We start from the raw sequence: 20,922 nt of genomic DNA, 5'->3' as shown, positions 1-20,922 counted from the left end.
GTGGTGAAAAACTTAAACGAGTTATTCATAAATATATGGTTTTTACAACGACAAAAGTAGATGTATCGAATACTTGAAACGCTAGATATAAGACTGAAACCCCACATCGTATTAAGTCTGATGTAGGAAACTATGACTACATCCATAGGGGTTATGTCTAACTAAGTTATCTTATTTGATTATCAGTGTCTTTCCGGAACCACCAAAACTGTCGGACCGTTGGTGGAATATTTGCAGCTTACTCTGGTAGTATTTTCAGACTCTCACGTTAGAGGATAAGCATGTGAGAGTAAACAGTTGTCGTCTTCTGTTTTCGAAACTTCCCGGTATGTTCCGGACAAACTTTCCGTTCTTTTAGATAGTAGGGAAGTCTGTTTCACATTACATGAGCTTCAAACTCAAGGCTAGACTCAGATAGCAAATGTACGTACGTATTATACAATCTTGTAAGTTTTATCTGAAAGAAATTCATTTGGTCTAGGAGAGGTGTTCAAAGGGGTTTTGTAGTTTTAAACATACATTTGGGGTTCACATGGACCTCAGCACTCCTTTTTGCTATTCGATATTTGTCATCGCAAGATTGTCACCATACATACCCGAGGTCATAAGTTTCTTTTATATGTTACTTTTATATGGGTTACATTTTATAGGAGTACGCTGTGGTAAAGGGGTGTTGTAAATAGTAAACAATGACCACAGTGGGAGTCGGGTCCTTTAAAAGTAGAAATGCAGTCATCACTCATTTTTTTATCTTCGCTAAGGCCTCACTGACTCAATTATGTGGATAGCATACGTGCCGGCGTCAGATTTTGTCCAGTTCCTAAACAAAGTACTGTGTATCAAAATGAAACAGCAAAAAATGAAAGTAAAAAAATGAACCATAAATGAAAAAAATATGAAGGTGACATATCTGTCGTAAATTAAGAATTAGTGGAATGCATACTATTAAAATAGTGGAATAGATACTAATAAACTAAGTCTTCCAAAGTCAATGAAGAAGTTGTGAAATAACAAATTAGATGTTATAACATCGTTCATAACGTAGTTCATAACTACTTTGTCCAACTTTTATTTCGCAAGCTTGCGTGAGTTTGGGAATGCCCAGAGGACGCCATCCATACAATCAAATCAGTATGGCCTGAGTAGTATTTGAAAGATTTTCAGTTGTCAACATACAGTTACAGTTATCGCATAGGGAATGCAAACCTGCCATGTTCTGTATGTCGTAAATAACGCAAACAGGCTTCTTACATGAGGTGAACCGATCTTTTCAAGAAACCGACAAGCGAAATGAGACAAAATGAACATCATGTGCACATGGTTTAAAGTTGTGAAACGTTATACGCTTTCAAAGGATAGTCTCGTAAAGATAGGACCAAATTTACAACTTGGATCTGGTCTTGTTTGACGACATGGTCATGAATGTGAGACCTGTAGCCTTACAAACGCTTATTAGCATCGTATGTCTTGTTGCCTTGAGAGGCGTTTAGGAGTAACCAACTACATGCTTGTCGAGTTCTTTGAAAACTAATAAAGTAACCAGGAGGTTCAAGGTCGTTAAACTAATTAACTATCCTGGACGGAATTGCATGTTGGTGAATATAAATTGATACACATTTTTCTAATAATGTATTTCTTTTAGTGCACTACTTTTCGAAACTTTCTATAATCTATTTTATTTTTTGTTTTTCTTTCGATATCACTTTTTTCCCCTATTTAAGTCCCCGTCCATGTGATTCTGCGTCGGGCACAAAACCGAACTTTCTGAACTTAAAGCTTAAAAGAATTAAGAATTTTTCTTTTTTAGAAGTATGTAGATCTCCCATCTTGTGTAGCCAGACGACAAAGTTACTTGATGTGTAGTAACACATTGGGCTCCATCTATTGACACATACTACAAATAAGGCGATTTACAATTGTCCTTTGGTGACGTTAAACCTCGTGTACGGATTAGCTTCAGGTGTTAGTTCCAGGTGTCAATCTTTAGCACATAAAAGAACACAACACACTTATCAAGAAGAGCATGGCTGACCCAATGTGTTAGGCTGAAAACCCAAGCCTTAGCGAAGCCACACAGCACCATTGTGTGAAAAATTAATGCTTCTCTGTTCACCGCTGTAGCCAGATAATGGGCTTTAGACATTCGTCTTAAGTCTCCTGTCAGATGTAATGTTAGGCACGAACTTTTCCCCTTAAGGGAGGCTTAAGTTCAGGACGAAATTTAGTACAAAGGAAATGGCAAAATGACATGGGCTTGGCAATAAGCCGGCGGCGACATTTGCAGTGCTCAGAATTTAGCAGGTAGTCTTGAGAGCCAGGTCATTAAAGAGAGCCAGGTTTCGGGCTATTTCATTCCACAAAACACAAAGGGTATTAACATTTTGTTAAAATCTTAGTTGTAAGGCAAGTACAAATACAATATGGGTAGTATATGGGTAATGATTTTTATATTATGACTGGACTGTGAGATTATTTGTTAAAAACAGGAATATAAAAACAATTAGGATCATCATCTCTATCTTTTGATAATGGAATCGTCCTCCCCAAATGTCGTCTGATTCTGAGGGACATCACGAATGACGGTCAAGGCCAAGGGCGAATGATTCACGATTGGGGAGGGGGTTTCTGGGATTAACCGGATGTGATTTTCTGCCAGACGAACGTGCAATTGACCATGAACTTGGAAATATGGTTAACCGATGTAATACTCTCCAGAGGGGAGGCTGTTCTGGATTCCAAACGTGACCCCTTCTCCATGTATTATTCGGACCGAGTTTTGGGTAACGTTGTACATGGTAATTTTGTCGAGGTACGGAGCAAAAATACGTACACTTAATTATTAAATACTATTGACGTATTGTCTCCTTGAGTTGATGGTTACTAGCTACAGAAAGACAAGGGAGAAATCCTAAATCGATGAAAAAAGGTTGTAACACCGGTCGACCTGTCGTCAAACAAGCATGAGATAGCGGCGTTGTTATGGTTGAACAAGTGAATTGTACCACTTTGTGCCAGCCACCTTGACTTTGATAACCTAAAGTAAACAATGATAAACTCTTAGCGTACTAAACCCTCAGCATTTCCAATTAGTAAGGAGCAGCTTATTTAAAATGTAAGTTTCAAGCCTACTCATTAAAATGGAATGTCTGGCATAAATGGAAGCAAATGATAGCAATTTCTTTATGTTTGTGTTTAAAGTAAAACCGTGATTTTACGTCTGGCTACATAACAGCTGAAAATTACACCACGACAGCCTAGCCATGAACTTGACTTAATGTCACACCTTGGAACGAAGTCATTTCCCTCCAGACAACGGTACCATTGTTTTCTCACTGAGAGGTATTCCATACTTCTCCTCTCACGAAAGCTTGATAGGAAAAAAGGAACAGCAGCCTAAAAGAGTGCCAAGGAGTGGGTTGGGTAAGGTCTTCGGGAAAGGTAGTACAAGATTTCGTAAGTAGCAAAAAAAATGTGGCGCCCGATATACCACTTAAACAACCACTAATTTTGTTAGTTCGAATTAACTCAATTTTGATTAAGGATTTGATTTATCAGAATTCCCACAAGGATCAATTTAAGACTTCGACTGATCCTTTTTAATCTCCCGCAAGAGATCAAACGCTTGTAGAGCGAAAGGTCACCTGAATGAGTCAAAATTGGACGCCGTGACGATATATGACACGGTAACATGAAGTCCCTACCACGAGGGGAATCGACCGCTGTGAAAAGAGTTTGAAGGGTCAATAATTACATGGGTGATTACTGCTGCACCTAACATAACACCCGACTTGGGCGTGACGCCGGGGTCGTCTGGGGTCAGACAAGAACCAGCTTGGGCTCTGGAAGTTCAAACCAACAAAGACATGCTTGTACCAAAGTAAACTTCATATCTAAGAGAAGGAGGACACTTTGTTATGATTTTTTAAGGAGTGACTTTGAAAGGTCATATGTATGGACTTGCCGCCAGGAATATGTAAAGAAAATTATCCCCGCTTTTTATTTGGTCTAGTCATGAGCCGAAGCTTGATTAAATCGCGCCTATAGCGCCCAACATCCTCTGCGGGAACCGGGAGAGGCCAGTTATAGCCCTAGATAACGGAGTTTGCGTTAGTGTTTGCCTAGTCATGAACTAGCACGATGGGGATACAAACTCAGTCACGTTTCGAACCGGATTCTTTTCGTCACAGCGCCACCTAGTGGCGAGAAGTAGATGCAGCTATCATCGTATTGAAGAATATAGAACAGTTACACGGCCTGTATCAAAAACGTTGGTAAGCGTTATAATAAAAAAATATTCTAGTTGTGTGTAAAGAAAATGTCCTTTGATTTACCAATCTGATGAAACTATTCACGGCTCCATGAGAGACGTTTCACAGAAGACTGCACAGTGCAGTGTACAGACCGCGCGCCTTGACCCAGACCGGACCTGTGCCGGCTCAGACACATTAATCGCTCAATCGGACGGCTCCCCTGTCTCCGTCTCACACAAACCATGCCCTCATCTCCGCACAGACAGGCCACCAGATCCTAATCCGCTATTTCCGAAACCTATCAAGGTTTTTACTTTCACTCACATTCCAAAGATTGGTCACTGTTGCTGACGGTGGCGGAAAACTGAAGCACTGAATCACTCACCTGTCAAATGGTGTAATCTCCAAGCAGATGTAGGGACAGGTTTGGTGTTTTACGCGTGTTTTGTGGCGTTTTGATTTGTATGTCTTTCTTATTAGCTAATTTGAGCTGGTCGCCTTATCATTCTAAAAAGATTAACCATTAGAAAGATGAACAAAATGTACTAAAACACGTGTAAAACACTGATCCTAGTCTTACATCTGCCTGGAGATTGGCTATTAACAAATTTTCCTTCATCACCCTCATTTTCTTTCTTCTACCCTATCTTTTTTTAGTTCTATCCTTTCCTTCTCTTCGTCCTTACCCTTTACGTGTTTGCTTTTTCGAAATCTTTCTCAATCCTCTTTCTTTTCCAACTTCTCCTTTCTTTATAAAATAAATCAAGAGACACAGTTCAGTTCAGTTCAGTTCAAGACACACAGGACACCAATTTGATGAGTTTATGTCAGAAAAACACTGTATCACGTTTCTCGTACGCAGGGTGCTCAGCTTGAGCCCAATCTGCACAGTTAGCGCCTACTGTGCTGTTTTACAAATCCATCCAGCTGTACCAACCGGTCCTGGCAGTCTTCCCGCGTTTTCTGCTTAGTGGGGTAAAAGATGTCACCCAGGGAGTCGCCTGGTGGTTTGATTGTGATCCAAGTGGCCGTTAAGTTGGAATAGCTACATCCATGTCCTCGGTAAGGGCTGTTTATGTGAACAGGATTGAGCAGGTGGTTCGGACACAAATGTCGCTATTGTTTTGTGTGCTTTTGTTTTAACGAAACTATCCCCTATTTCCGTTCTAGAGGCATTAGTTTCGCGTATATCAAGATAGAAAGACCAGGGTATAGAGTTCTGATGATACTCTGAACATTGACGCAGAGTGGTGAAAATACACGCCGAAGCTCACATTGGAGCGTTGGCCAGTTGTATGTGTATGAATGGTTGCCTTCAAATGTACATTTTATTATAATGGACCATGGGGCAATAACTTTTTTTATTGGCAACACAAGCATAATCAAATTTTTGACGATCTGGTAGTGGATAATGAACCTTGATATCTGTCCACTGAGGGTGTTGGCAGTCATATATGTCACACTGTTCAACCCTCAGCGGGGATATACGGGGTACACAACTTAGGGGACAGAAGGGACGGCAAAAGAGATTATAACATGTGAAAATTGTATCAAGAGCATAGCACTCTTATTCCAGTACTCTGGCACATTGTATGCAAGGGCGTAACAATGGATAAGTTCACGGAGAAATGATATACCATATGCGGTGTCGTTCTGGACTTAGGTTATTGCCCTATCCTGTGGTATCCAACTCATTACAATACACCTACCCCCTCTAGAACCAAGAAGGTTTTAATCTATTCTTATTAAAACCTCCTTGCTAGAACCAATGGCCAATTTCTACTATACATTGCGATAGGGGAGCTTGAAATGAAAGTGTTACAACTCCCATATTCCAATGTTCCAAAACTACTGGTTCCAGGTTTAATACACCTGCCTACGATAGTCGCAGTCGATTGGCCGTAAATCGTGCAAGGTGTCGTAAATGGCAATCCTCTTTACTGACCTTCAAGTGCGAGTGCACACATGTTGAAAAACGAGATATCAAACCCAAAGGTTCTGCCGCAGTACCACGAAAAGCAAGCAGGGGTCCCAAAACTATTCATTCATAAATAAGACAAGCACATACAAGTTTAATAATGCCAATCCATCCATAGCTTCTTATATAGTGCTGTTCATACACGCACACAGACACACAGACACACACACACACACACACACACACACACACACATACATACATACATACAAACAAACATACACACACACAAGGCACCGAGAAAGTTTTCGCCATTGAAGTAGATTTTGCAACTCTCCCCTCTGTCAGAAATTTTGTTTGACAAACCTATCTTCCCACAATATATCATAATCATATGCGACTCTTAAAATTGCCTTCAGATGGTCGCACTAACGATATATTTATAAAACAATAACCTTGTGAACCACTCTTTTCATGTTAACACTTACTCGGAATATGTCGTAGTTATTTTAGGAAAGTGTAGTGTCTGGTCCCTTCATCTTGGTGACCTACCGTCGAGTGTTATTGACCCTACAGCGGTTTGTATTTACCTGTGGTTGTGAGAAAACCACTACAGGCACGACTTACGCGGACACACAGGCAAACTTCGCAGACACACAGGCAAACTCCGGAGACAGGCTAACTGGAGTTACTCTTCCGATCACAACTAGCCCGGTAAACGCAGACATGCAGATCCTCTATGTCAACAGTACGTGCTGTTGTTACAGTTAACACGACATGCTTGGGACCTCGTCTGGTGTTGTATTCAGGTCTTGTGACTCTTTTACTTATTTGTGGAAGGGAGAAACAAATCTAAACCCGGGGTGTCAGGGATTGAGACACAGGGATGGCCACCTCTGTCCTGGCCTCTGAGCTAGATGTTTACTTGTAACACATGTAGGACATCTCTGTAGAATGGAGGTGGCGCAACACTCAACTCCTATGTTTACAAAATATCCTGCAGGGACGAAAGACACAGCACGGTTTGAATCCGTTCTTCTTCCTTGAAGACATGTATGCTCTAAGTCAGCCCAGTCGAGCTAAGAACAAGACAATTTTTTTTACACACTTCATTAAATTGGGCATAAAATTGACAAAAACGAAAACATGAAGCGGCATTTTTACTGAGCAGCACGTTTGCCTCTCTTGGTGATTTGATTTACTTCGGTGCACTAATTACCCATTAAAAGTATATGGTTTGTTGTGGTAGTGCATGGAGTATATTTTTGCTAACTGTAGAACACAAACATATATTTCACAATGCTACTTAACGTACAGAGTTACGTCTGGCGAATACTTAAAATATTTTCTAACTACAACACATGTTGCGATAAATTCCCTTTACTATGCCCATTGGATGTTTGGCAAGTCACTCCTCGTAAATATTTCAAAATCTTCTTTGCCACATGTTTTTGTATGGTCAGAACCCCGTCAGCACAATTAGCGTTACTGGTACTATTGCCACTATATTGCCACTGTAATAACGCTTGAATAGTTACAATGACCTGGGATAGCGTGCACAGGGGTTCTAGTATATCTTGTAAATCTCATTCGACAGGTGCCAAGGTGCATTTGGACGTGGGTACACTAGCGACCACCCTCCGGAGGCGTTAGTGTTAACAGAAGAGAAAAAAACTCTCTCTTTATATACCGTGGACTGTTCGGAAGGGGGTTGGACTAGGCATATAAAATGATACTTTGTCAGCTCTGACCAGTAAGAAAAAAAAAACTAGCAACCGACCCTGTCAAAATTACGAAGGAAATATTAGAAAGCGTAATACTTCACATCTCCAGTGACTATCATTTCCCGAAACACGTCTTTGTCCAAATTGTAAAGAGATTCTTGAAACAGTGGACCAACCCTGACAATTAATGGACTACCCTCGACACGCAGACATTAAACATTACGTAGGAATATGAGTCCAAGGCTAGATAAACTTTGCAGCCCCACTTTCTTCGTATTTATGAAATCATAAACAAGTACCGCTGTCGCTAAAATGTGTTTTCAATTCTTCTGGAGGGTCACAAGTCTCATGTTCGTGGACAAATTTCGCACTTGTGTTCATGATCTGAAACATGTGCACAGTCATGCAAGGAAGGCATTAGCAGCTGAGCTTTGAACTCTTTACTAAGGAAGGTAACGAAACACCCTTGTCTGATCTACGAGCGTCTCAAAGCGAATTTGGTATAATCTCCAATCAGATGTAATGGTAGGGCTTGTGTTGTGTGCCTTTTGTGGCATTTTCTTTGCCTCCCCTTTTCTTATTCAGCACACACATCTCTCTAATCATTAGGGCGACTTTTTCAACACGACAAGTTCAACCCCCACACCGTTAATCATTACATGTGATCTCCCTCGTTACTTAGTCTAAAAGGCTTTGGTCTAAACAAGAAACCATGACGCAGGAGCTGATTTGAAGAGTTTGCTCGCTTTGCCCGTGAACCGTTTAGCGCCCACTTCCGGTGCTTTTTAGATGTACTTGAACTTAAAACATCTGGACGGCAAGTTTTGTTGGGTGTGAGAGTTAATTAGCACGGCCCTAGCAGGCTGAGACCTTTGGAAAATAACCCCTAGTGATCTGGAACGGCTCCCAACAGGGAAGCATTCTCAGACCCTGACGTCTTCTAGCCAGTGTAGAGAAATACACGTGTTTTGTCCGTACACGATTAGCATTGCCAAAACCACATGGGGTCGCCATCTTGGCATATGACGTCACAGGCACCTGAACTCTCGTGGGATCTCGATCCCGTGCACCTGTGCGAAACGTGAGGTCAATGTAAGATACTGTTTGAAAACTTATAGGACAGACTTTAGAAAAGGGGGACAGTAGCATAGGTATACGAATGTTAGCAAACCCAGTTATCTTGGTACATTGGCCAAAAGTTGAACTGCTTGGATTGAGCCACAGCCACATATTCTTGGATCCACAGTATTAACCTAACCCTTTCGTGTATCAACACTTTCCACATTCCTGTCAAAACAGTGCACCTTTCTATCCGTGCCAGCGGTATGTAGACAGCTTCCAGACCAACGGTAGACCTCCCACAGTTTCAAGACCCTTCGTTAATACGTCCATGACCACAAGCATAATTTAATTATCCATGGGAGTGTGTGGATCGTCTCACCTTGACCTTGCTTTTATTACTTAACCCTGTCTCCTGAATAGCACAGTAGTCTGTCATAAGTCCCTTTTAGAAAACAATCACCTAGATTGACGAATTTGGCTTCAATATTACTTCGCATGTGGGCAATACATAAAAAAACGAAAATGTAAAAAAAAGTTCATATATCAGGCTAAAGACCAAGGCAAAGTGATACTATAAGAGCGCAATGTTTATTTTTTCGGCTTTTTGTGATCCAATGTTCTGGTGAACTAAAAACATATCATGATAGTGTACACCTGACGTGAGATCTAAATCTGATTAAGTGTCTGTATACATTCGGTTCAGATGTATTTATGGTCGTATTTTTGCAGGAGTTCCCAGGGGATTAGCGCAAGATCCCCTGCACGAGTTAGAAAAATAAACAACCCTAAGTTCATGTGATGCCTCACGTATGCAATGTCTTTGCTGCGTGATTTTTTTAGCTGTTTAAAAGTCGTGGGATTCGGCAAAGTTTAACCTTACATCCTGTATAGTTTGGTGGTATCCATTTGAAAAAAAGCTCAGCACATTAAGTGCATGTAACTTTTTATCTCAGCGATACGGGGAAGGTTCACAAACTTCACAATGTAAACACGAGGCCGTTTTTCCTTGCGAAAACGACTAGGTTGTCTTAAGAACTCATAAAGGCCTCAACAGTAGAAATATCTTCTAGATCTAAACAGGTGATATCTTATCTTAGATCGCAGTCGATCGAGTGAACTACTTGTCATACCATGTACGAGGGGCATTCAATAAGTAATGCCCCTGACCCACTGCTAGTTGTCTGATCTAGATGAAATGTTGCATGTGTAATGAGTCATATGTCTATGGATTATGTTGCAAAATACAGCTCTGAACTAATTATGGTTACTGATTTACTGGTGTTTGAACTGAGTCAGGTGCGAAATGGACCAGGTGTGAAATGGAGCAAGTTTAGTGTCGCGCAGTGATCCGGTTTTTGTATTTGAAAGGACGCACACCAAAAGGGACTTTTGATGAAATGAAAAAAAACTTATGGTGATGATGCCCCATCATATGACCTTGTAAAACGCTGGCATCCTGAATTCAAACAAGGCCGGAAGTCTGTGGAAACAGCTCCCAGACCTGGTCATCATCATCATCATCATGGGTTACCCCCATATAACCCCGCAAGGGGCAAAGTAGGGGGGGAGCTGAGGTCCCGGGTTAGGGCGGGCAGCCCTCCTGCCTGGCGCGGAAGCTCTCAACTGTGGGAGCACTTACTACCGCACCAGGCAGGGAATTCCACTCCGGAATTGTTCTAGGAAAATATGAGTACTTGTATGTGTCTGTTCTTGCAAAGATTGGTTTGTACTTATGTTGATGGCTGCCTCGGGTTCGCCCTTGGGTCGGAATCAGTAGGTTCTGTGTGTCTATGTTAATCTTGTTGTCGTCCCTCTTCTGCCATTGGTGAGGCATCTGTCGGAGGACCAACCTGGGATGTCCTACAAGAACGGTGTCCAGAGCTACATCAAATGATGGGAGAAATGCATAACTCTGGGTGGTTCCTATGTAGAGAAAGACTAATAACTGTGCCAAGTTTCATTAATCTCCTGCTATGGGAAATGAGTCAGGGACATTACTTATTGAATGCCCCTCGTACTACTATGATGTAGATTCTAATCCATAAAACAATTCGTCGAAAACAGTATTTCTTCTATCGACATTTTACATTTCTTGTTCACTTTGCAGCGAGATTATAGCTAATTGTACTTTGTAATCCTACTTTAAAGCTCCCTTAAATGATGTGGTGTATGTAAACCTGATACGGCGTGTTGAATAGAGCAGGCGATACAACGAATATGGTGTTTTAACACAGTATATGTAGCGATATATGTTGATAGATTTATTAGGACTTGAAGTAATTTGTATCTCTGTTATTTTTCATCTGACCCTTACCTCCCTCATGACCTCAATGAAAAGCGGCCTGCAGGCCGATTTGAGCTTCTCGTGTATAAATTCACACAATTAACGCCTTAATTTTTTGGCGACGCCTAAGGGGTGGAGAGGATAGTATAGTACAGGGATTGAATTGTTCCTCCTTGTCCCAACAGTTACCGCATCGCGTTCCGTCCCCGGCAGCAGCTGACGTACAAGACTGTGACGGAGCAGCGGTACCGGTGCTGTCCGGGGTTCACCGGGAGGAACTGTGACCAGCGGGTCCAGCAGCAGCACCGCCCCACCTACCTGCCGAACGGCAACGGCAACAACAACCAGCCCGCCCGCCTGCCAGGCGTCACCACCCTGGACGATCAGCCTGGTAAGGGACATTTCAACAGTCATACTTTTACCATGTAAATCTTCAACATGTTGTTTTTGCTCCGCTTATTCTTCTTCTTTTAACAAATATGGTCAATGACCCGGACCAGTCAGCTATCACCATGGTTACTGGTAAAGTTGTAGACACGATGTGGTGTTCGATTATACTTTGTAGCAAGTGGTGCGACGAAGCTGGAGGAGCCACACTGTTATCTCTTGACGAAAAGACATGTTATAAACGTCGATACATGGGTAGTTTGGGGGTGTAAGCCCAGATTGATTTTGCGTTAAATTATTGTAAAATCATATCCAAATTTTTTTCGCTATTTAAAAACATAACTCCTAGTAGTTAAGCCTATGGTAAGCCATTTCCTGCAAGATTCCAACGGGGGGGGGGGGGACCAAGATTCCACCCCCTCTGTCACTTGATTATATTTCTTTATAGCTAAAATCGACTGTGTAGAATTATTTCGTTCTTGCCAATGTTCAATGTTCATTCTGTTTTTACTACCAAGAAAACAGACCATGGCTGATGGCTTACTACTCACAACATTCTATATCCCCAAATCTTGACCATTCATAATTCCCTTGAAATTGTGCGCGGCGAATCATGAGAACAGCGACTCATGGCGGATCTTGGTAACATTACAGTTTTCTGTACCACTACCAAACAAATTCCAACCAGTTTTGAGAAGCAATCGCTATACTACAACATAGTCATGTCGCTTGTCACTATTTCTCTGTGTAGACGAGATGTACATGAGATAAAGTGTCGTTTCCTTTGAAAAATCCGTTTTTTCCACTATCTAGCTGGGTGGTTCCATGACGGGTTGGGTGGATGTAAAACGGAAATGAACATGGGTCCTGGGAATCGAACCTAGTCAAAGCTGTATCCGGTAGATACGCAAATATACTGGTCAAGATCTTCCGTATACAGGAACTGGCTTCGTATCATAGTCGGACGAGTTGGCGTAACAAAAACAATTGGCATTTGAAAAACGGATGGTGTTTATGAGAAAGATGCAATATAAAGTGTTAAACACGAGAATGATCAAAGGAAGTCGGATCTGTGAACGTGAATACAGGAAGCTTTGTCTCCTCTCAAGTAACACGACTAATGGATCGGGAACCAAATTAAAATTGAGACCAGACATGAGCAGACAATATACATGAAAAACACTATAATGACTATATTGCAAATTCTTGCATGAAGGCTTATTGCATGTATCAGGGCATAGCAATGGTGACAATGGTAACGTGGAACTGATGGCTATTTTAACAAATGCTAATTGTATAAATGACATTCGTTTAAAACAGTGGAGGACGGCAAATCTTCTGTCATGCATGGATTATTTTTTTTCGCTTGCAAACGTGAAAAAAGGATATTATTTGTTTACTTTGAAAAAAAAAGCTCTCGTTTCAGTAAGCAATGTTTTTGACAATTCACAGACAGAGAAATAGAGACAGATACCTAGTCAGAATCTATGACCATTTTGTATTATAATACATTTATGAAATTTTTTTTCGTTCTTAAAGATTGCTGTGGTCGAGTGGACACCTTGGAGAGAAGACTGTTGGAGATAGAAGTACAGGTAAACATCTAGTCTACTACCCCTGACCGAATGCGCAGTTTCAAATTAGTGGATGGGTGTTTGCATGGGAGTCCCACTTTTTTAAGTGTTTGCTCTTAAAGATGTACCGTGCACTTTCCTTGTGAGTCACTGAGAAAATGATATATATGTATTCTAATGTGTGCAATGGTCATCATATGGTTTACAGTAGGTGTAAGTGAGGTTGAAACATTGGATTTGTTATAATAGACTAGTTTTATAGTGTTGTGCGGGACACGTGACCACAGGTGTGGTACCTGTGATGACGTATGTCCTGTTTACAGGTTGTTTTTTGTTGTTGTTTTCTCCTTGTGTTTTTCTCTAGATGAAGTCAATGGCCACCCAGTCCACACAGCACCTGTCTGGTCCCCAGAAACCTTCAGGTATCTATATCCGGGCATAGTGAGCTCATTTACATATTCTCTGTAGCGATGACGACTCTCATGTGACGTACTTTCTGTTCTACAGATGAAGAACGTAAGCTTCGCTGACCCGGGGGCTGTATCACGCGGCCCGCCTGGGCCGGAGGGGATACCCGGGCTTCCTGGAGTAGAGGGCCCGCCCGGTCTGACCGGGCCGCCCGGTCCCCGTGGTGAACCGGGGCTTAGGGGCCAGCCAGGCTTCCCTGGACCACCGGGCCCGCCGGGGGATAGGGGGCCGCTCGGTCTGCCCGGTCAGGCTGGCCCACAAGGGCCGCCAGGGGAAACCGGTGTCCCCGGCATACCGGGCTTACCAGGACGTGACGCTGATCCATTCTTAGTAGCGACGGGCTTCCCTCCATTAGCTAACCGGCCAGGTGAAGTAGACTTAGACTAAAAAAAACTACAACTGTTATACAGGCTGGCTTCTACCGCTTTGTCCTTTATAGCTACACAGACTGACATGTACACAAGGAAAAAAACAAGAAACTTCCTTCTATCACCTGAGTTCAGCTTTTAATTAATTTTTAAGAATAACGGTGCAATATTGGAGAAAATAAAGAAAAAGCAGCGACATCTGCTCCCTACCAGTGTAATAGCCAAAACTACACCCCTGAGGATATTGTACCTGTGTCGGCCCGTTACACCGTGAGTAGGTGTATGTCATGCATTCAGGAACAGTGAGTTCACGTACATGCCATGTCTGTTTGTCTGTGACAGGATAGGGAGTAGAAGCCAGTCTATGTAACAGCTGAAAGGGGACAATGTCACTATATGCTGTGAAAAAAAAAGAAATTAAAAAGTACGACGCACTTTTAGTACGTCGTCATTTCTTTAACCAATTGCGACTTTGCTTAAACTTAAAATTGGTTAAACAAAATGATTTCCGATTGCAACGGAAAACAGATTCGTAAGTCTTGATTTTTGGTGAGCATTTGTGACATGTCTTCTCATAGCTAACAAAATTATGCATTGGCTCATTCTTTCTTGTTTAATATAATAAAAGGATGCCGATATATAGCTATAGCATTGGCAAGTATGTTAACCAGTAGTTCTTACATGAATACTACAACACTTTAAATCGTAGTGATTGCCGACATTATAACAAACGAAATATGATTGTAACATTATTCTAACTCTTTTGTAGTTTTGCTCTAGCTACAGTTTATATCGTGATATGCGGAACTTGAGATAGATTGTTGCTTGCATGTCAGCAGTGTAGTTTGTTCTTTTTATGACCAATTATCTAAAACAATCTTTACTTATACGCCTGAGGAACTCTTTTAATTCGACTGACACGACAGACACCTCGAGATCGCGGCGCGAACAAGAAAGAAAGCATTAATTCTAATGATAAAATCCGCAATATCCTAAATACTACAAGGCTGCTATATACGTATACGTTTGAATGTCGGAAAATCCAATTATTTTGAAGTTGTGCAATTTGTTGGTGATTCTGTGTGTGAGCCATAGGACGCGGGGCGCGTAACAAGAAAAATTGACTGATTTATCTACTGAGTGATTGGAGACTCCTACAATATGATAGGAATAAAAGCACACTTTGCAAACAGCTATTGCTTACCGTATTGCTCTTGGAGTTCACCTTTTGCTTGTAGTCTAGTCATCTATATACAGTATAGCGCTTACAAGAAGCTACAATGTACTATACAGAAGATGACAAGCAAAGACACCCTCCCAGATAAATTAAGAGACCCCGCCACTCAATTATAGTCTATGTCTTGAACATATTCTTTCAACGTTACATCAACCTTACGAACCAATTAGAACCTGCCTAATAAGTTTAACATTTGTTCCTAATCCAACACAGACCAGGGCTGGACGTACCCTGCTGCAGCAGTAGAAGACGCCGGTGCGCTGGTGGGGGAGGGCGCCCCTGGCCCTGCCGGACCTCCTGGCCCCGCGGGACCGTCCGGACCAGGCGGGCCTCCCGGTCCCTCCGGCCCGGCTGGCACACCGGGCCCCGCCGGCCCGCCCGGTCCGTACGGTCTCCCTGGGAAACCCGGGCCAGCTGGAGAACCTGGTCTACCCGGGGCACCTGGCGTACCTGTAAGTATTTTCTAATCTATATGTTGCGTACATTTTTTTCCTTTCACATAACTGGTGAATCGCCTTAGGTTTGTCCAACTACAGGCTGAGAAAGAAGCAGGCTTCTGGCCTAGGCCTTAATTCTCAACCATGCCGGGTGGCTTTCGGAAACGAAAAATGTGATAAGAAAGGCTACAAAAACACACAGAACCTTAAAAAATAGTCAGGAGCGATATGAAAGGCAACAAAACACACAGAACTTTCATTTTTCGTTTTCGCAAGTATCTCGGCCAAGCCCAATTTCGGAAATGGGACCTAAGCCTAATAGGTTCAATCCACTTGCACCAGGTATAGACTCCTACTCGGTAAGGCCTAAGTTTCCAGGGCCCGGCCGGGCAGCGTTCGGGACTACAGAGGACCTATAAAGAGAATAGTCGTGGGCATTGTTTGCGCATATTTTTGCGTATGCATTTCTATTTTTCGTTTCCACAAACAGCCCGGCCGGGCTCCGGTTTGGAAATGTGACGTTAGCCTAAGTGTGGTGGGTTCTTTAACGTGCTAGAGGTGCGGTTCTCCTCAACCACGGAACCTCTGGCCTTACGTCCCATCAAAGGGGGCGTCTCTGATCGAAGCTAACACACGTAGGTGTCGTCACACATGCACACAAACCACAACATGAGGTACACGTACCTGACACTCCCCACACATCACTCTTGTCCGTTCACTGATACTCCTGTCTCAGAAATTACCGGACTGACCTCCGACCTTCGTCAGCCTGGCGATAATCACAAGGAAAATAAACGTTACATCTCAGTGTTTATGTGAGACTGGCCCGGGGACTGTTTGTGTGTATAAAGGTCCATCCGGCCCTATTAATTCTCAGATGGGATTTACACCTAACTTCACCCTGACTGGCACCATACTGTTTGGTGTAGGGCTCGGTCACACTTGTCGTGCGATCGTCGCACGAAGGCTAACTGAGGGTATTCTTATACCCCCCTCACATTACTTAGGCGAAAAACGAGTCTGCGAGCTCTAAATCACCTTGACGGGAAAGGGGGGGGGGGGCGGGCTCTGCCATTTCTTCGTCGGCAGCAGGGTCATGCCTCCTCGTAATTGAGAGCTCGCAGACTCGTCGTCCGATTGATTTTCGCCTAATGTGAGGGGGTATTAGGATAATCTTGCATGTGCAGTACACAATACACCTGTCTCGTCACGGAAAAGACTGTCTTAGATCCCAGTCGGTGATTGGTTCTGTCACAGCCTGCTCGGAAAATATCCGATATCAAAATGATCGTGCTACGGCCTTCGACGAACGTGACCGCCACGGTCTAAGTATCTCAAATCGGAAACATTGGCATTGTATCACGGCGTATCAAAAGACGCATTGTTTGGTGTACAAGTAGGATCACCTAGATTATAATTCCAGTATTTTTCCAAGGTCAAGAGCAATTTGTCCGTTTTCTTTGTCAACTGTCGGGCGTTCGTTCGGTACTTTGACGTTCGGTGTTTGCAACCCTAACAATACCGTGACGACATGAGTTTTTGTATGTTTGTGTAAGAGGCCAACTAAATGACCCCAAAACGCAAAGCTAGTCTCATATTTCATCAATGTCAAGTACATTTGCTCGTTCTCGCTCTTTCACTGTTTCGACGCAAGCTCGAACGACTTAAATTTTGACTACTAGAAACAGATGGCTTACAATATTGTGTATGATTTGTCTTCCATTTTAACGCATGACTGTGTGTTTGTGTCATCCGTAACGTGTCACACATCCTGTGTCCAAGAAGCCTACAGGTTTGTTTTGAGGCTTTAGACACATTGTCAGGTCAGTGTTGAAATGTCGGAACCGTATTGAGCTTTGCAGCAAGTCCAAAAAACATATCTTTGTCACGTCAGCAGAAGTACAAAATGTATAATAACCTAGTCACTAGTCTGTACATGTCCCCGCGGACTGCATGATGGGTTTCCTCGGCACTGTAAGCTTATATCCCCGCCTGGTCAACTGAACTCATTCCGATGTTATTGCCTGTCTGAATCCAATGCTTAAGTCAACGTTTATTGCACAACAATTGTCGCAGGTACAATGTAGGCCTAGGGCTTAAGGACGTTCCTGTGGGGTGGGGCCGTGGGGGTGGTAGGCGTAGCAGAACAGTCTGGATTCTAAGCTAGGAATGGAAAGTCGCATAACAGACAGCTGGGCAGATTTAGATTTGTAACTTCTTTCTCTATTATTTAAATTTAAACACCGTAAAACGAAAACATCCGTCGTCCATGAACGCCAGTATGACCTTTCCAGACAAGTTCTGCAGCTATTAGGAACTAAAGTGAGATGAATTTACTCTAACCAAACATCGAAATGCACTCATTTTCTCACTCACTTCCGTGAGGAAATGGGCTAGGTCAGTTGGCTGATTTCCATGGCCTACATTTTCAATTTTACGACTGACAGACATGGGTTAAACCTGTCAGTCATGAAAATACCAGGACGGGAATCCAACTGGATTGACTAAGTTGTCTTAAGAAGAATCTTATCATGTAAAAACTATGGCGAGATTTTTGCATACGGTATGAGTGGATCAAACCGATCCGGTTAAAAGGGGGTAGGGAATTTCTCGAGCAGCCTCGTAACCCCTGCTTCGCCTATTGGGTCATTTAGTCGAACTTGCTGAAGCTCGATGTTTCTTTATAGGAAGAAGCGATGTTGCCGCAGTCAGCGTAGTTCAGTGCTTAGAAATTGTCAATGGCCTTGCAATGAGCAAACTCGTTAAAATAGATATTTGTAGTAAGATATGCACACATGCATCTATCTGTGTATGGTAGGAAACATAAAGCAATATTGGAACTCGTAACTCTATTTTCATTTCTCTCCCATGTCCCCCTTTCAGGGCTTGCCCGCCAATGAAGAAGAGCTCCGCGGCATGAAGGAACACATCTGTGCCCTGTACGAGCGGCTGGTGCTGCTGGAGGTCATGGTGGTCCCAGCAGCCGCACCTCAGGCAGACGGTAAGAACGTCAAACATCAACCAGGCATACTTACTAGCTACTGTTTTTGACAACGCCTTTTATCATTTGTGCCCTTTATTTTTTGGTGACGCCTTAGAGGTGGAAGCACTTTTTCTCATGAATTCTAGTATTATCATGTTGTAATCAGTTAAGACCGTACGCAACACTTATCTTATCTATGAGAAGTTTGCTCGTTGAGATCAAGATAAGAGTTGAAATTGCTGTAAAAGACCGTATCGAAGAAACCAAATATGTTGTAACCACTTTGTTGTACATTTTATGTACTTAAGTGTTTAGCGTTGTTTAATGCAAAGCAAAACTTAAAAATTGAAATAATGTTGTTAGTCATAATACTAAGAAGCGACATGTAATCATCAATAGAACCTGTTCATTTTGTGTTGGCATGTAGCTATTGGACTTCCCGACTACTGTCGGACCGACGTTGCCCGGCATCAGTTCCCGCCTACTGGCAAACCTCAAGATGGCGGATTCAAACCTCCTACCGACGGGCAGTACGTGCCACCGTTCGGCAGCACGCAGGGCAGCAAGCCTGGCTTTGACGGGTCGCAAACGGCCTGGGATACGAACCTCATCCCGGGCGTCACGGGGACGGGCCCGCCGTACGTCGGTGGCCCAGATTACGGACAGCCAGACTACGGCCAGCCCGATGGTGGGGATACAACTGATTACGGGGTACCGGATTACAGCGGTACCAAACCGCCGTTCGTCGGACCGGATTACGGACAGCCGGATTATGGACAACCTGATTATGGGCAACCGGACAGCGGTACAGACGCACCAGTTGTTGATGGTACAGACTACGACCAATCAGAGAACGTCATACCAGGAAGCACAGATCACGTGACGCCTGACGAATCTCAGCCACCGTACGGTGGTCCAGATTATGGCCAGCCTGACGGGACAGATTACGGGCAACCAGAGGAGGGAGGTCCCGAAACAGACTATGGACAACCCGAAACAGACTATGGACAACCCGACATAGACGACGGGCAAACCGTAACAGACTATGGACAACCCGTAACAGACTATGGACAACCCGAAACAGACTATGGACAACCTGAAACCGACTATGGAAAGCCCGAAACAGACTATGGACAACCCGAAACAGACTATGGACAACCTGAAACCGACTATGGAAAACTGAAACAGACTATGGTCAACCTGAAACAGAGTATGGACAACCCGAAACAGACTATGGACAACCCGAAACAGACCATGGACAACCGGACACAGACGGAGAACAACCAGAAACCGATTATGTGCAACCCGATGAAAGCAGCACCGACTATGGACAACCTGAAGTGACAGACGGAGAAGGCGATTCTGTGGACATCACCGACGAAAACCAGCCCGAGTATGGTCAACCAGATTATGGTCTACATGGCGGGGTTGACTACGGCGAGGATGGAGGTACCGAGCCGCCGTACACTGATTATGACGGGTGGCGCCCCATCCCGGGGTCTCCCGAAGAGCCGGAGTACGAAGAGCCGGGGAGTGGAGACGACTTCCAGCCAGATGATGGTATCATACAGGTGTTACCGCCGTACGGGGGCAGGCCTGGGGAGATCTCTCCCGACCAGTCAGGCAGCGTGCCGTCCCAAGTCATCCCTCCCATCCTGGAGGTTCCCGACAGAGGGGACATCCCTGCCCATCACATCCCGCCGTACATCGTACCTGGTGCTGAAGACGGGGACCACCAGCAGCCAGACGACACGAACACTGTGTACGACGGCGGGCTGGATGTAGAGGAAGGGTACGAGGAATCATCCGGAGACTCCGAGACCGGCTCCGGTGACGATCACAACAACCCTTTGAGTTTCTTCGACTTCTGGAACCGAAGAGCTTAATGCAATAGAGTTAAAACTGTAGTTGGAAACAATGCGACACATCCCGCAATAGCCTTTGTATAACCTTACAATGAGGACCAATACGCTGTATTTATTAAAAGAATGGATTAGGGCTCCAGAATGTTTCTACCGGTAATTCTGTTGGAGGCATCGCCATGAATACATTTCTGAGCGAGGGATATTTTACATTCATAACACGTTACTAAACTTTGAGATTCAGGTCTCTTTTCTTCACAATACCAATTTCTCCTAAAAAGTAATTGCTCGACATTTCAATCAACACGATTCTAATATTAGACATGCTGTTTCATCAGACGTTCTTTGATATTATACTTAATTTCTTT

General features: G+C 43.4%; 1 protein-coding gene across 3 annotated transcripts in view; it reads left to right on the top strand.

Moving 5' to 3' along the window:
- Nucleotides 1–20,182, top strand: part of LOC118425500 (EMI domain-containing protein 1-like) — a 25,519-nt gene extending 5,337 nt beyond the window's left edge. For 2 of the 3 annotated variants that reach the window (XM_035834365.1, XM_035834364.1), the window contains 6 exons: nt 11,424–11,629; nt 13,165–13,220; nt 13,707–14,034; nt 15,486–15,724; nt 18,593–18,710; nt 19,120–20,182. In XM_035834365.1, the coding sequence (XP_035690258.1) occupies nt 11,424–11,629; nt 13,165–13,220; nt 13,707–14,034; nt 15,486–15,724; nt 18,593–18,710; nt 19,120–20,036 (1,864 nt within the window). In that variant the 3' untranslated portion in view covers nt 20,037–20,182. Of the gene's footprint in view, nt 1–11,423; nt 11,630–13,164; nt 13,221–13,563; nt 13,622–13,706; nt 14,035–15,485; nt 15,725–18,592; nt 18,711–19,119 lie in introns of all 3 variants that reach the window. The other variant, XM_035834366.1, reaches the window with a different exon arrangement.
- Nucleotides 20,183–20,922: the final 740 nt, after the last annotated feature.

This window comes from Branchiostoma floridae, chromosome 11 (assembly GCF_000003815.2).
Source record: "Branchiostoma floridae strain S238N-H82 chromosome 11, Bfl_VNyyK, whole genome shotgun sequence".
Taxonomy (NCBI): Eukaryota; Metazoa; Chordata; class Leptocardii; order Amphioxiformes; family Branchiostomatidae; genus Branchiostoma; species Branchiostoma floridae.
The sequence above is the reverse complement of the archived record's forward strand: the minus strand, read 5'-3'. Positions and strand labels throughout refer to the sequence as shown.